This window comes from Chenopodium album, chromosome 11 (genome assembly GCF_948465745.1).
Source record: "Chenopodium album chromosome 11, dcCheAlbu1.1, whole genome shotgun sequence".
Lineage (NCBI taxonomy): Eukaryota > Viridiplantae > Streptophyta > Magnoliopsida > Caryophyllales > Amaranthaceae > Chenopodium > Chenopodium album.
Genome location: NC_137844.1, coordinates 59,894,590 through 59,909,894, shown reverse-complemented (window position 1 = coordinate 59,909,894; position 15,305 = coordinate 59,894,590). Strand labels below are relative to the sequence as shown.

The 15,305-nt window shown below is 34.6% G+C and overlaps 1 protein-coding gene across 2 annotated transcripts; it reads right to left on the bottom strand.

The window, feature by feature from the left end:
• Positions 1 to 3,797: 3,797 nt before the first annotated feature.
• On the bottom strand, positions 3,798 to 15,089 carry LOC145567998 (oxysterol-binding protein-related protein 2B-like). Of its 2 annotated transcripts, none has more exons than XM_081627441.1 (11): positions 14,400 to 15,089; positions 12,163 to 12,525; positions 10,536 to 10,632; positions 9,483 to 9,901; positions 8,659 to 8,814; positions 8,081 to 8,248; positions 7,838 to 7,978; positions 6,460 to 6,690; positions 6,230 to 6,343; positions 4,724 to 4,925; positions 3,798 to 4,295 (listed from the first exon to the last, which is right to left on the bottom strand). In XM_081627441.1, exons 1-10 carry the CDS (start codon positions 14,835 to 14,837, stop codon positions 4,746 to 4,748), a joined length of 2,307 nt encoding a protein of 768 aa, XP_081483567.1. In that variant the 5' UTR covers positions 14,838 to 15,089; the 3' UTR covers positions 3,798 to 4,295; positions 4,724 to 4,745. The 2 variants fall into 2 exon arrangements, with proteins under 2 accessions (XP_081483567.1, XP_081483566.1); XM_081627440.1 differs by having other exon boundaries at positions 3,798 to 4,298; positions 14,400 to 15,086.
• Between the last annotated feature and the right edge of the window lie 216 nt (positions 15,090 to 15,305).

Sequence of the window (15,305 nt, the reverse complement as noted above, 5' to 3'; positions counted from 1 at the left end):
TCATTGCAATTCTACTTGTGAATGTTCCACATTGAAAAAAAAAAGATAGATGAGTAACACTTAAGATAGAGAAGTTAATCCAACTATATCTCACCATTTGATTTTAGTATGAAAACTCCTTGAATCTTATATGTAAACCAAAGTATTTTATATGGTAGAGTTACTCCTACTATTATTACCAAGTAGTCCAAAAACATAAAACATATCTCCTTTTTTTTTTTTCCCCCTTTATGTTTTCACCAACTGACTAAAGTTGTAACCTCAAAACATTGAACAGTTTTTTTTTTTTTTTTTTTCTTTTTTTTTTGTCCTGCAGGATGTAACCTCAAAATAAATTTGCTAAATTTCCTTATGATCATTACATATTGGAAGAAAAATTTACAATTAAGCACTCATCTTATCAAATTTGACTTTTTTTTTTTGTTGCATATAAAGGCATATTAAATGGAAAGGTAATGAAGACGTTATGACTTATAATGTAATACATGTAGGTCTCAAATTCAAGCCTTTAATTTGTATAAGCAATTCTTGGTTGTCATTCACATCTAATACATGAGTACATGATGTGGCGGGTTTATATATAGTGCTTAAAGTAAGTGATGTGTGGCACATATTATCTATAAATATAACTCTTGTATGTGACACGTTTTTCTAATGTAAGTATATAATCTATACATATAGATATAAATGATATTTGTCTCCTCATGTTTAGTACGTCGATGTTGAATCGGGATACTGTAAATTTATTGCAATAAGTTTATCACAATACTTCAATATATAATGGTAACAAGAAGAATTGGGCAACAAAACTCTAGAAAGGTAGAGATTGCAAAGCCAAAGAGCTTTTGAGACAACATTAAAAAAAAATCGTATATACTCTGAATTTTGTAAAAAATTGAACTCTAATAATCCGGGCTCTGATGCCATATTATATATATATATAATAAAAAATTAAAAAAAAAAACAAAAAAAAATCTTTGTTATCGAACTACAAAGTAGGCTAGCTACTATATGTAATCTTAATTTCTTCAATCCAACTTGGGTGCATGTGATTTGATAGAAAATAAAGGGATCTAAGCTATTTCTTTCTTCTTTTATTAAACCAATAATAATAGAAACAATAGTTAGTTCGTTACTAGCGACAGTCCTAATGTAATTTTGTTCTCTAGGTGATTATGATCGTACGTAACTAATAATAATAACTACAAATAAAGGTAGTTGTCGAGCTGGTTTACTTGAGTGCCGTTTAGAGTTAATATGGTACATGCATATGTGATCAAAGCTGTCATTAATTAGTGTATTTAGTTGGGTTAGGTAATCATTTTCCCATTTTCTCGATCTAGCTCTATTCTAGATGGATTTGGACAAATTCAATTAAACTGACTACTCAAACTTTTTACTATTATAATTATGTGCTATGAAGTGGATCAATTTATAGTTGCCACATTATAAGAATGGTGGTTGTTGGTTGAAATTAAAACGTCTTTATTTTGGAAATTAAGGTTGTATATCTGACCCCCTACTGTATATCTTTAATTCAATCACATCTTGAAGAGGAACGGTGTATACTGATATTTTCATGTTGGATGAATTGGCTTTAATTTGTATATGTAGCACTAAGAAAAAAAGATATTCAACGTTAGGGGAATTATAAATACTAATGCATGCTTATCCATTATGTTAATTTATCTAAGTTGTTTGGCAGCATAAAGACATTCCTTGTGTTATTTTTTAATTTAATTGTACTTCTTCTGTTCTTTTTTTATTGCACCATAAGGGGTTTTACGCTTGTCAATGCACTATTTTGACTATTAATATCTTTAATTATACTTTTGTAAAAATTATAAAAAATTGATATTTGAAAAGTAGATTTCGAGACGAATCTAACTAGATCCCACATGACTATATTTTTTCTAATGGATAAATCACAAAAGATGGTCAAAGAAGATTAAACGAATAGTGTAAAAGTCCTTATGGTGCAATAAAAGAAAAACGGAGGAAGTATAATACTTCTAAGAAACTATAAAAGATACCAATTTTCATCAAGGTAACGACTGTTTACTTTAACACTTTCGTCCACTAATTTAAGTATATGCTGTCAACAAACATATGCTCACCACTCACAAGTATGTACCTATCTTGACGCAGTCGGACGAATGATCAAACAGATTTACAAGCGATAAATCCGTAAAATTTCGAAATTCACCAGAAAAAGAGTAAAACTCTTAAGAATATTATTAAACATCAAAACTGAATATTAAAGACGACTAAAGCGTTTAAATAGTCTAAACAAAACCCTAATACGAAAATAAAATGAAATTAAAATCCGAAAAATGTTTAAACGCTAGTTTCGGGCCTTAAACGAACTCTGATGGCTTAAAAAGCCTGTTGGTCACATCACTGTGAGCTGGACTTGTTGGCCCGTTTCCATTTCTGAAAATATATTTTAATTTATCAAGCAATCTGACTCCGAGAGCCCGACTAGTAGAAATCATTACCCTTAAAACTGAAAATCAAGCTTTCCAACGTTGAACTTCTTCGTGGAACCGAGCAGCTAATCTCCCTACGTCATATCTACAAGCAGTTCAGTAGTTTGTTCCCAGCGATATGATCAACTCCTTCAGAATTTACTTACAAATTTAGTTAAATTTCATTATATTATTGTTTGTTTCTGGTCTGGTACAAGATCATTGTATATACTATACGATACACATTCTATATTACTATCGCATGCGTTTTCAATAATGGAAAGTTTATGGCAATCAAGATATTACAGGCTTTACAGCCATATATGCCCCTGGAGCGTTCAAGCTGCGCATAGACCGTTTGGTACACTAGCCTTCCAGGTCTTACAAGAAATTGGTTGTAAATCCGGCTAAAGGATTATGGTGTTTTATAGGTCAAGTATGGACATCATTCTCAAAATTTAACAAGAATAGATTAAAACTCAAAAAGCTGATCGGATCTTATCTTAGTAAAAAAAAAAAAAAAAAAACGCATGTTAGCTAACTAATAATGAACCACCAAATCACCATGAGTAGCTAGCTTCCATGGAAAATCATACTTAAACTTAGTATGTATACTAAGGTCGCGCTAAAACTGAACTGACTTACAAAAAAGACGCAAATATATTCTCATACAGAAGCTTGAAGATATTATGGAAGATAAGATTTAACTTAACTCTGCTAAAAAAGAATGGATCCATAGAGTGTACCGTGTATGCAGCATCACAGTGCTATTCTTCAGTGGAAGACTAGAATAAAAGAACAATTCACAATAGACAATCATAAACCATGAGTAACTTGGGCCCACTAAGACAAGCACATGTGACAAACGATGCAAGAAGATTTAAAACACGATTCACGCAATCGTCAACATTTGTACAGTCATATGGATCCATATTCTTACTAAGCTACTTGCTATCGATCCTTCTTGAAGCCTACTTCTACCTCAACTTTCATAATCAACAAGGTTTACACTACTTGCTTGCTTTAATTACACCTATACAACAAAATTGAATTCCTACATTTGCAACAGTTAGTAAATTCCCTATTGCAAATCTATTATACTAATTATATTGCAATCTATCACAAGTTCCGCCAAAAGGCTCGGTTATTCACACCTCGACTCTAGCACTGTAACTAAATGGAATAATGGTACAACGTACAACACTTGTATTTGCCATGTTAGGAGGTATACCAATTGACTTAAATATGGCCTGTTAGTGATTGAAGTATATCTGTAGCAATGATGAGAACATTTCAGTAACAAAAATCAATAATGAATTGTTATGAGTTGCCTGAATGTATGCCTTTGAACGACATGACGTAGTATTACAAAAATAATTTCAATGCGACCTTTCTTATGACTACACTTGTAAAAATTTACAACTTTGGAGGAAAAAGGGAAAATAAGGGGGTGATACAACTGGGGGCTGGAAAACTTAGTAATGGGAACATTAAGCTGCAGATATTTACCACAATTTCCTACATACATCTCTGTGATTCCCGCACCTGAAAAGATCCCTCCACATTTATTCCTCTGAAAATACAAAAAATCATCTAACTATAACAAGGACTATATTCTTTACTTTGGTGGCTCCACAAGAATTTTGTCGACCTTACTCTCATTTTCTGGCCGGTAAAACTGTGAAATCTCCATACATCAGCAAAAGAGAGCAGCGGATTAACTTGAAAGTCTCTCCCACTTCCTGATAAGATGGTGTGCTTTAATTGATAGCAGCAAGGGCGGCTTTAACAGTTTCAGATTTGGGTAGTGCCACCAGGTTCAGACAGCTTCTGGATCAGGGAGAACAAAATAGTTCAGATCATACTAGAGCTTCTATAACATCTACGGTATTTGACCATGCTTTTAGAAAGAAAAAAAAATCCTAAGATAAGTTGGGGATTCCATCCTGTGTACCTCAGGCAACTAGAGAGACTGCTATGCTCCTCAGTCACTCCCCCTGACAATCAAACCAAGATCTAAATCTGGCAAAACCACTATATCTTTCCAACTTGCTTTCTGAATTGAACTTTCTGATGTTTACATGAAAACTTAATTCTCTCTCTACAATACTTTACATGCTCAAGAGTATATATGTCAGAGAGAGCTCTTAAGATGTATATTAACTAATTTGAGTGTTATGATCACGTGTATGTTGAAACGAACTGCAAGAAACTAAAGACTCCAGGGGAAAAGCTGTAAGAAAAGGAGTTTATACCTTAGTTAACTATGTTCATTTTTTAGCCTCTTGGGTTGAGGTTGTCAAAGGCTTCAATAATTTCTCCAAAAATATCTGGGCACCCTTCCCAATTTCCCTTCTGTTTAGCCTCCCAATATCCACCTTTATAATGGTAAGGTCCGTCTTCACCTTCTCTCTCAAACCATCGAGGTCGCCATCCATCTTCCTGTATTTTCCTTGACTGCAATGCAAGAAGATAAATTTCAGAAACATTTGAAACCAACTCTGATGAACTCATAAAACACAAACAGATTCCTATTTAGCAAACAATGAAAAAACTATTCCTTTCCAATCCTTCCTGATACCAAATACGATTCACAGACATTTGCACAACCAAATCTATTTCACAGGCATTCCTGAATCCAATGTCAAGAACAGTATCAACATTTGTCATGACGTCTCTAAAGATGTGTAGCTCAGTGAAGGTCAACAAAGGGTAGAATGCATACAGGCTTGCCAATAAATAATAAAGAGAGGTTGTTTGCACTAAATACTTTCCAAAATGATATAATTGATCGAGACAGACTCAGATGAAACTTAAGAAAGAGATGAGAAGGTAAAAAGAACTAAAATACTTAGGATCATATTGTGTAAAAAGCAAATCTCCACAGCTTCAGTGCTTGCTGGAATTTAATTGAGTCAACTGTATAGTTGACTTGATAAAAACTCTGAAAAAGCTACTTGCCGAGCTGCCAGAAGTTTAGAATATTCAAAATGTTGTGCGTATAAATACAACTGAATATACCAGAAACTATTTTGACATACAATAGCCAGCAATCCGTTATATCCACTGTTACTCAGACAAGATCAGGCCCAAATGTAAGACACATCCTAAAACTGAGATGGGTTTGGTAGCCAAGAACTCATGAGACATGCCACATACTCTTAATTTAATATTTCCATGTAATTTTACACATTAAATATACATAAACACACATTTTAGGTTGACTTGTTCGCAAATTCTTGTACTTTGTATAAATTATTATTTCAAGCCCATTTTAGAGTGCATATGACAGTTTTATATTTTTTCAAACCTAGTTTAAACACTTTTTTTTTTCCGTAATGTAGCTCAAAATAATCAAGGTGCTAAATGTAAATTTAAGTGTTGAATAAGGAATCAACTATTTAGAGTTTCTAGGAAGGGTACATGAGACAAAATAAAGACTCAAAGTAACATAGATAATCAGATTATATCTTAATCAGATTATATCTACTTATCTAGGAACAATGATATGTAAGACAACAAAAGGCAAGCCTGAAACAAAAGAATGTTCTATACAAAGTATGTTGACTGTGTTGGCATGCAAGCCACTAAAAAAAGGTTATCAGAACGAGAGCAGCTAATTGTGGATGCCATTTTCACAAGTCATTAAAATAAAGATCACACCAGAAAATTGGCACTGTCACAAAAACTTCAAGGCAGGATATGCGTTCAAAATAAGAACAAAACACTATACTCAACACATTATTTGAGATTAAGCATACCATTCGCTGCCTCGTCTCCAGGCGTAGCTTCTCAACATTTGCCCTGTCATACTCCCCATTCTCTAGATGTCGCTGGTCAGGTCTAAGCCTTGAATCTGTTGGGGGAAGCTTCTCCTTAATCCGTGATCAAATATCAAAAATCACAAAAAACTATCAGAAACAATTAGAGAAACAGAAAAACTTATATAGAATGCACAAAGTGACAGGTCTATACAGAGTGATGGGTCTACCTTAAGCCCAGGAGTCAGTTCATTGAGAGTAATGGCAAATGGTGTTAAGTTGTATCGAGTAAGATTAGGAGTAGGTTTGGTCCTTCTCCAAATCAAAGAAGCATCATCTGATGAATTTAAATCTTTACGCTTATTCTTTCCATCTCCTTCGATACAATAAATACTATCGTCCCACCTTCCAGATATTGTTGCTACTCTGCTCCCTTCGCCATCTTCAACAAAACCATGGACCTGCAGGGAAAATTGATTATAGAAACTGGTGCACAAGTGGAAAAAATAATATAATTACGTAGTATTTCCTTCATCTGTTATTGCAATTTAATTTCAAAGGGTAATGGGAGGATGATGGATCAAAATAAAGATGTTTAAAACTCAAGTTGACTATATTTTAATCCAAAGGTACCCTTGATTCATGACATTGTGATTGTTCTTAATCCAAATCTTACAAGGGGCATTAATTCTAGGATGGATCCTTTTTCCAAAAAGGGAGGAATAATGAGGGAGCAAAATGACCCAAAGTTAATCACTCAAAGTGACATTCATTATACTTTCTGGGCTAATTAACATAAAAATATATCATGGCCTCATTAACTCATAATATGGGCTTATGGGAACACTAAGAATCATATTAAAATTTTATCTTAGTCAGAGTTAATGTTAGCCAAATAACCATGTATATAGGGGGTCATTGTTTATTTAAATGAGCATATAATATATGACTCTGAGTTGAGCGTTTGTGCATAAGAATTCTTGTTAAGAGTTCCAAAAATTGCCATTTATTTCACTCATAGATGTCACTACCTTCTAAATTCTCTCTATTGGGTCATCAAGATCCATATTAGAAACAATGACATGAGATCGGTGTATAAAAATACCCAAGGCGAGCCAAGGAAATAAATTTTAGGTTCCCTACGCCATAGACGACGCACCTCATTGAAGTGAGGCACACCTTATAAACAGTAAAATATTGAGGAAAAAAATGGTGTACTCCTAGGTATCCTTCATAGAAACCACAAAAGGTGCATAACCCGTAGCGCCTTGTGCCTCAATCAAGCAAGCTTTTTTTAATACTGCATCAATAAATCACAACAAAGATGCTGAATACCATTCATCATCTAGATGACCCTTCATCTTGTTCAGTCAAGACAACTAGATATTCTTACAAGTATACGTTTCCAACTATACAATGCAATCAATCAAAGCCTTAATCCTATAAGTGGGGTCAGCTACATGAACCAAATTTGATTATTCCGTGTAATCAATGCAGATGCAAAAAATAAATAAATAAATAAAAGCAAAACAAATTAATTCCACAAAATCCATAAATCAAGCGAAAATCCCTCTCTTCCTTCAAAGATTATAACAATAGACAATTTACCTGGCGGGGATTCCTGTCAAGAAAAGTCTGCCCTTTGAATTTAAGGTTGCATGAGTACTGACGATTACCACGTATGTGCATCATTCCATGATGATCACAATAAATTTTTCCAATGATAAGGTTATGAATGCTAGTTGTGACCTAAAATAAAAAATTAAAAATAAAAGACATTAAATTGTAACATTCGTAGAGAAGCAAATTAAGGCAATTAAATCTTAGAATGATAGAGATAAAAGAACACACCTTGCTCCATTGGAATATCTCTCCATCATCGAACTCAAGAGTCAATACTCCAACTGGATCAAGTTGAATAGTTTGACCCCAAAAGCTGGTCTTCAAGTTACTATCTGCCCAGAACTTCCACCCTCTACCGTCACAATGGCAGGCTATGAGAGTGGGGTGGTGACTTACCTATGATAACCAACGATAACATAATTATGACATCCATTAGATAGTTTTTAATATTTTCTAAAAGCTTCCAACAATCAAATAAAATCCTCTTTTGTTTTGGGGCACAGGAGCAGCTCCATGGACATTCGTGCTTGCTCCTTGCACTGGTCACAAACTCACAAATACAGTTTGAACACAAAGCCTTTTCTTTCCTAATGCTTGTAATCTAATACATAATTCAGGTGATTATCATAATAGCAAGAATTTTCTGAAAGAGTAGACAACCTTGTACCCTCCCTATTATATAAGGTGCAAAAGAAGATTTTGGAGAATATTTCAATATAACTTTGAAGGAAACAAATGAAAAGGAACAGTTATAAACACAAGAAAACTCAAGCAGTTCAGCCCTTTTTAAATTTGCAGGTACTAACCTTCTCAGAGAAAAACCGAATTCCTTTCTCAGGAAAGTCAGCTTCATAAGTTTCCCCTAGCAAAGGATTAAATGGTTTACAGAGTCGGCCTTCTGTAGATGCATAGCCAGAAACGGCAAAAGCTGCAACATTCGCAATTCTCATAAGACTGTTTCCCTGCAAGAAACGAGTACACGATCAGATATGCAGTGCCATAAAAGAAAATTTGACTGGGCACACATTCAAGAGATTGCCAATGACGAATATTTTAAAGCTATGTTTACTACTTCTCTACCAGTACTTCAGCTATGATGAATTTGTAGAGACTAGACAAAAAAAAAAAAGTTCTTGGCTATATTGAATTTTCCTGACACCAATTATACAACCCTATCTAACTAGGGAACTAAAGAAAAAATAAAGATTCCCTAACAAATAGCATTAGAACATTCATAGCATTCAGCATTAATACTGTTAACACATTATACAGACAATAGAGAATGCAATAATTTGAGACCGAAGCAGGATTTTGACTTGGTGGAAATACTCAACATAGAGGTATTGAACAAGCAAGATAAGAAAGAAAACATTGGTCTTCAGAAAAAGCCTCCACTCCCAACTCAATCTAATTAAAATTGCATTCCGAGTCTACTTTCATTTAGTTCTCGTGAAGAATAAAATATAACTCTGTATTTCTCATTGAAAGAGCACTGATATTATTGAATATTAACATTGATACTGAATACAACTCCTAACAACCAACAGAGCAAATCAGGATCTCCTTTCCCAGCCCTTGGATGCCTAAACCATGGAGTAAGACCGAGCAACATAAGGACTCTTGAACTTACCGCTTGACCATATTCATACGCTCGATCCAAAAGGTAAGAATACTCCAAGTCTTCACAGCATTTCTGAAGTGATGATATAGGTTCATTGAAGTACACTGGCAGACATACTCTCGTAAGATCTTTTCCTACATTGTCTTTGATCATGGACCAGAGACTGACAGGCTTTTCCTTTTCAACTGGATCAGGAAGTCTTTTACGCCTTTCAATGTGTGAGCATAGAGCTTCACCTGAGGCCTCCGTAGGCCAAGCATAGTTCACATCACCAACTTGACCTTCAGTGTCCATACCACTGCCAAAAAGACGAGATGGAGATTCAGTAAAGTAGTCCTTTGAATCATAATAGCAAGATTCGTCTTCATCTGATGCCTCCTCCACGTCTTGTTTCTCAGTGTCATCAGATGACTCAGTGGTACTACATTCTAGACATCCAAAAGCAAACAAAAGTCAAGAAGTAATAAAAGTATAGAATATGGTCGTGGAAGTGAAGATTATTATTAAAATCTCAAGATCAGAAAATTTTAGCTCTACAAAGTACATAATTAAAAAGGATAGCAATAAAATCCCACTTGTAAGAGTCAAGACAAAATCCAAAAGAAATGGTCAATACATCCACTGCCTTAGTTAAGATTTGGATATGTAACTCAAATATAGAACATAGCCAACAATGCGTCCACAGCTTCAACTCCCAATCAATAACAGCAACGTATACTATTTTAACAGACATGGGATCAGTGAAACTATCATGATGCGAAACAGAGATTTTTGAAGTGTTGTCAATGTATGAAGCTAGAGGGAACAGAAGGAGGGAATAAACAGAGATCAACTGAAAATAAAATCTTGAATCTAATTTCAGAAGAATAGGAAAATTATAAAAGAATACACAGTCAAAATAACAAAAGTAGTATGGAACATCTAATATGCTAAGCAGTCAAAACTACAGCAGAAAGTGCAAATAAACCAGAAGGTGAATCTTATAAAGACAGTATATTCATTCTATGTTGTTTAATGACATAAGAAAAGGAGTAGACAGAAAGAGCACCATAGCATTAATACCACTATATTTAGCACGCTCTAGGCTGGAGTATTTGTTCTTCGAAAGATGATATTCATTATCATTGATTCCTGGAGCTTCAGTATCGACATTTGCTGCCTACATCAATTGCACAAAACAAATATTAATGAGGAGCTTATAATTGACAAATAAGCATACTGTTTAATTGACATATAGCTGCTATTGATGAGGATCAACTTCATTTACCTTTGTTTACAGGTCAAGGATCTTGAGACTATATATATGTATAGCAAATATTATCAAACCAAAAAAAGCATGTGAAGATAGGCAGATTTTGTGCAAGAAAAACAAAAATCAGAAATACTTGATAATTTAAAGTCTTTATTCTGGGCATAAATGAGGATTTGGCGAAATTTGGATAGGATAGTCAAATTAAGCAAAATTGACGTTTCTCCTTAAAATCAGTATGGCAAGGCAGATCTCGTACTGACTAAAAACTGCCCAGATGAAGCAAAATACAGTAATTCGGAGTTGCAATAACATTGAGCTTAGATGAGAATGAACAGATAAATGAAGAGAATTTAAAAAAGAAATGAAAATTCAAGAGGATGAGCTTACATGATAGCAGAAGCATAGCACATCTTATTAAGACAATGAAATGTTTGAGCAGATATTCAAGTAAGCTCGATTGTGGCCATAGATGATAGAATAGCAACATGTTTGACGCAACCCTGAATGTTGACAGACATTTTGTCTTCTCCTTTCTGAATAAGGAAGTATGAAGCTGAAGCTGGGCCTAACCTATTTGGGATAGGGGATGTCTTTTTCACTATTGGGCCTCTTGCTAGCAGATACTCAATTTGGATGCTTGTACCCAACTTCAATAACATACCTTTACCAGACTTCTCTTAAACCCATACACTAAATAGTACGAGTAAATACATACGGAGTATACTACGAAGTACCTTTATTTTTTATTTTTCCTAATAAAAATGTCAAATTTTGAAATTGTAGCTGTTTATTTGTTTAGTTGACTTCCAATACATCTTAGGAACTAGTTGTTTGATTGCATAACAACCAAGTATAGTAAAAATGTTCTAATTCTCCCTTAATGGGGGGAGTTGCTTACCTAATCCCCCTTAGATCAATCAAACAAATTTATTCATTTCATTAGAATAACAAAGGAATTGTAGATTCAAGGATTGCAACCAAACAACCACTTGACTTTGGTGGTCCAGAGTCAAGACTCACTAATTTTAACCCAAAAAACTGTAGAAAAATGTGAGTCTTTGTGAAGATATTCTAATCTTAACAAACTAATTCATAACCTAAGACCCAAGTTAACCAATTCTCATAGGAAGACAACCCTACATACGCTACCTAGTTTGTTTGTTTGCCCAACTTCAAGTATTGCCGAGCCTATGTAATCCACAGTCTGTACATCCTAACTAATTGCCAACAATAAAGATACACAGACATCAAATTTTAGGTAATTGCTCTTAAGTAAGGAATTCGAATGAGGGATGATAATTTAATGGAAAACTTAACTGAATTACTGATCACAGAGAACTGTTAATTATTTTTGTAAGAGTTTGCCCAGTCAGCCACCGTGATAATAATGAACTGAAATCAAATCATAGTAGAGGCTACATCAGCATTAGAAATTACCTCCAACTGCCTTAATGTGTCCAGCAAATTGGATCTATCCTCACAAAGAACTTTCAGCTTTCGTTGTATGTCTGAGAACTCTGAAAGCATAATCTGCTCGCACTCCTTTACAAGCGACTCATTGACCCCATCTTCAGCCAATCGCTTCTTTAATCTTTCAGTTGAAATGGAAATGCTGTCAGGAGAAAGTGGGAGATTATCATTCAGTGGTCTTCTCAAGGAAAAGAGACTTCTTGCTGACGCCAAAGCTTCTAACCAAAGCGCCCTTTCACGTTTTGAATTAGTCCTTAGGTGAAGAGTCTTTGTAGCTGTAAATATGTAAAACCTCCTATCATCAGACCTGCTCTCTCGAAATGATGATACCTGCTAACAATTTATATACAATCAATTTTTTGAAATGAATTGAAAGATTTCCACAGATAATACTATTCCTCCAATCCAGCAAAAAAATTAGGTGTGATCTAGACTCTAGAGCATTAGATATTTATATGTAGGGTATCCCTTAGATTACGAACCTATCATCCAAAATTTGCTAGTTCAACACGAATTCTATCTAAAATATCAAAAGAGGACAATGGGAATCAAGTAATATTATGTTCAAAATCATCGACATCTCCAATCCTGAATGTTAGTGCACACACTCAAATGAAACCATTAGGGTTATATATAGGGGTAAAGTTAAGCACTTAAACTAGAACATTTTCCATGTTGAATGGCAATTTTAAGAAGTTTAAGCCATAATAGCTGAAAATAACTTGTTTGTCACACACACACACACATGCACAAAAAAAGAGAGTTTATCATCATAGGATAACAGTTAAGTTAAACTAAATCCTTAAATTTAGGCAATCATCACTACGGAGAACATTGGCTGCTAGACAACAAAGAAATTACACCCTGCACACACAAACACACATATATGTCCTCCCAAATTTAAATTTCAGGAAAGGTAGAGAGTAATATAATCAGATCTATAGCCAAAGAAAATAATTGAAAGAGTCAGTTATCTTAGCCTTGACATACTGATTCAAGTTGCAAAGTTGAATATACACACCAAATAGTTCTGCAAAGGGAAAACTACTGAACTGCTGAAGTTTTTACCAGGAAAATAAAATCAAGCATGCATATCACAATTTACTTTCCTATCCACATTTATCCAACAAATTACATGTTCAAACAAGAAAACTCATCTATTTACTAATATAACAGATAAAGATAACTGGAAAAGATTTCATACAATCCAATTTACAGTAGAGGGGAAAGAAGAGCTAAGAAAGAAAAAAGTAAGCATTGGTGTCTTATGTAAATGGCCAACAATAGAAGAGTCTATACGCAATCGTCTACATTACAGCTATGTGACGAATGGAGAAACACCAACACCCATTTTCAAATGAATTAATTAGATCTGTCCATCTATAAAGGTGGAATTCACCATCTTTTGCGTATTATAACCACAAAGGCTAAAACCCTAAGAAAAAGATTATGTTTTTGTCAAGCTAACACTATCAAAGACCCACATTGAAACCAAAATTCCTAAATCCCACAACAGTGAAGAGATTTAAATTACTCGTACATGAAAGAAGAATATACAAGTATAAACATACACTTAAAATGAACGTACAAATATACAAAAATCAAAAATTGAAACTTGATAATCATACAATTCTTAGTTATCAAGTATAACACCAAATGTGAGGTGAAACAGATGAGCAAGCCTGTAATTTAAAGCCAACAATCCAGACAAGGTCTACATTACGAAAAGTTGATAATAACAATAATTAAAAATTTCACATTTAGAATTAGAACTTACCAGAACACACACATTAGAGATATGACCAAAGAAGCAAAATAATGAGAAGAAGCAAAGAAAGGCATGCAACAAAAAATACAGTACCAATAAAAGACCAACAAGTGATTAAAAAAAGGGGAAACAGAAAAAGAAAGAAAGAAAGAAAGACCAAATATTGAGGAGTTGCGGATGATAGAGATGACTGATAGATGGAAGAGAGTGAGAGTGAGAGTGAGAGTGAAAGGTGACCCCACCTAACATTTATAACAAGTAATATAGGCTCATACTCATTCATAGCCCCCCCTCTCTATTTCATGGCCTACCCACCTGTTGATGTGACCCACTCCTTATTAACACCCACTTCCCCACCCCACCTCCCCCTTCTTTCTTTCTTTTTATTTTCCTGGAAATTTCAAATAAAAATGGATAAATTCGATCAGTTTAGTACCTTGAGATGAACGACGGAGTTTTTCTTGGAATCCTTCTTCCGGCCACAACTATCCAAACGAATAAGGCGCGGTGACGTCAAATCACCGATGACAGTGACGTCATCTCCCAAAGAAGAGGAGAGAGAATTGAGGGATTGAGGGGAGAGAATCTTACAATAAGAAAGGAAGCCATCTCCACGTAACAGAAACCATCGAGATCTCCATCCTTTGCTGTAATTCGTCCATTTGAATAATGCTCCGGCGACGCTCATTTCAGATCGCCGGAAACTGCCCGTGAAAGATCCGGGCAGGGTGGAGCTTCGCTTCAGGCTGCCCGCCGGAGATAGGGCTAATTCCAATGACCCGATACGTGGGCCCGGGCTGCTATCGCCGGCGCTGCCACTGCCACCGCCTTCTAATGAAATGCAACAGAGAGGATGCATATCTTTAACCCGCATGATTTATTTGATCGTGAAATAAATAAATAAATGATGGAAAAAAGAAAAGAAAGAAGGGATTTGGTGGGTTAAATTAAATTTATTAAAAAGAATGAATGAAGATAATAATTATAGGGGGATATGGTTGAATGGTTGAGCTGTGAAATTAAGAATAGAAGAGAGGGAGAAAATCGGGGGAAATTGGGGGAGAAATGGCAAAATGTGGGATATTTTTGGGGATCTTATTTACGAATCAATGAATGAACAAGCCGTTTATTTATATTTATATATTTATTTTTAAAAAATGAAGAATGAAGCAAGGTTATGAGTGATGATGAAGTTTGCGAAATGGTGTTTTGGGGAGTGGATTTGCGGTGGAGAGAGAAACATAGAGGAGGGCCGGGAAGAGGAGAAATCACAGCAAAAAGCTTGTTTCTTTTTCCAAATTTTCATTTTTATTTAATACAAGTATTTTTTTTTTTTTTTTTT

Bases quoted from the DNA above. Each gene is read 5' to 3' on its own strand.
- LOC145567998 (XM_081627441.1), bottom strand. From the start codon at position 14,837: ATGCGGGTTAAAGATATGCATCCTCTCTGTTGCATTTCATTAGAAGGC. The intron at 6,344-6,459 runs GTAGACCCATCA...TCACGGATTAAG, and splicing joins AACTGACTCCTGGGCTTAAG to GAGAAGCTTCCCCCAACAGA. The intron at 4,926-6,229 runs GTATGCTTAATC...CTTGCATTGCAG, and splicing joins TGGAGACGAGGCAGCGAATG to TCAAGGAAAATACAGGAAGA.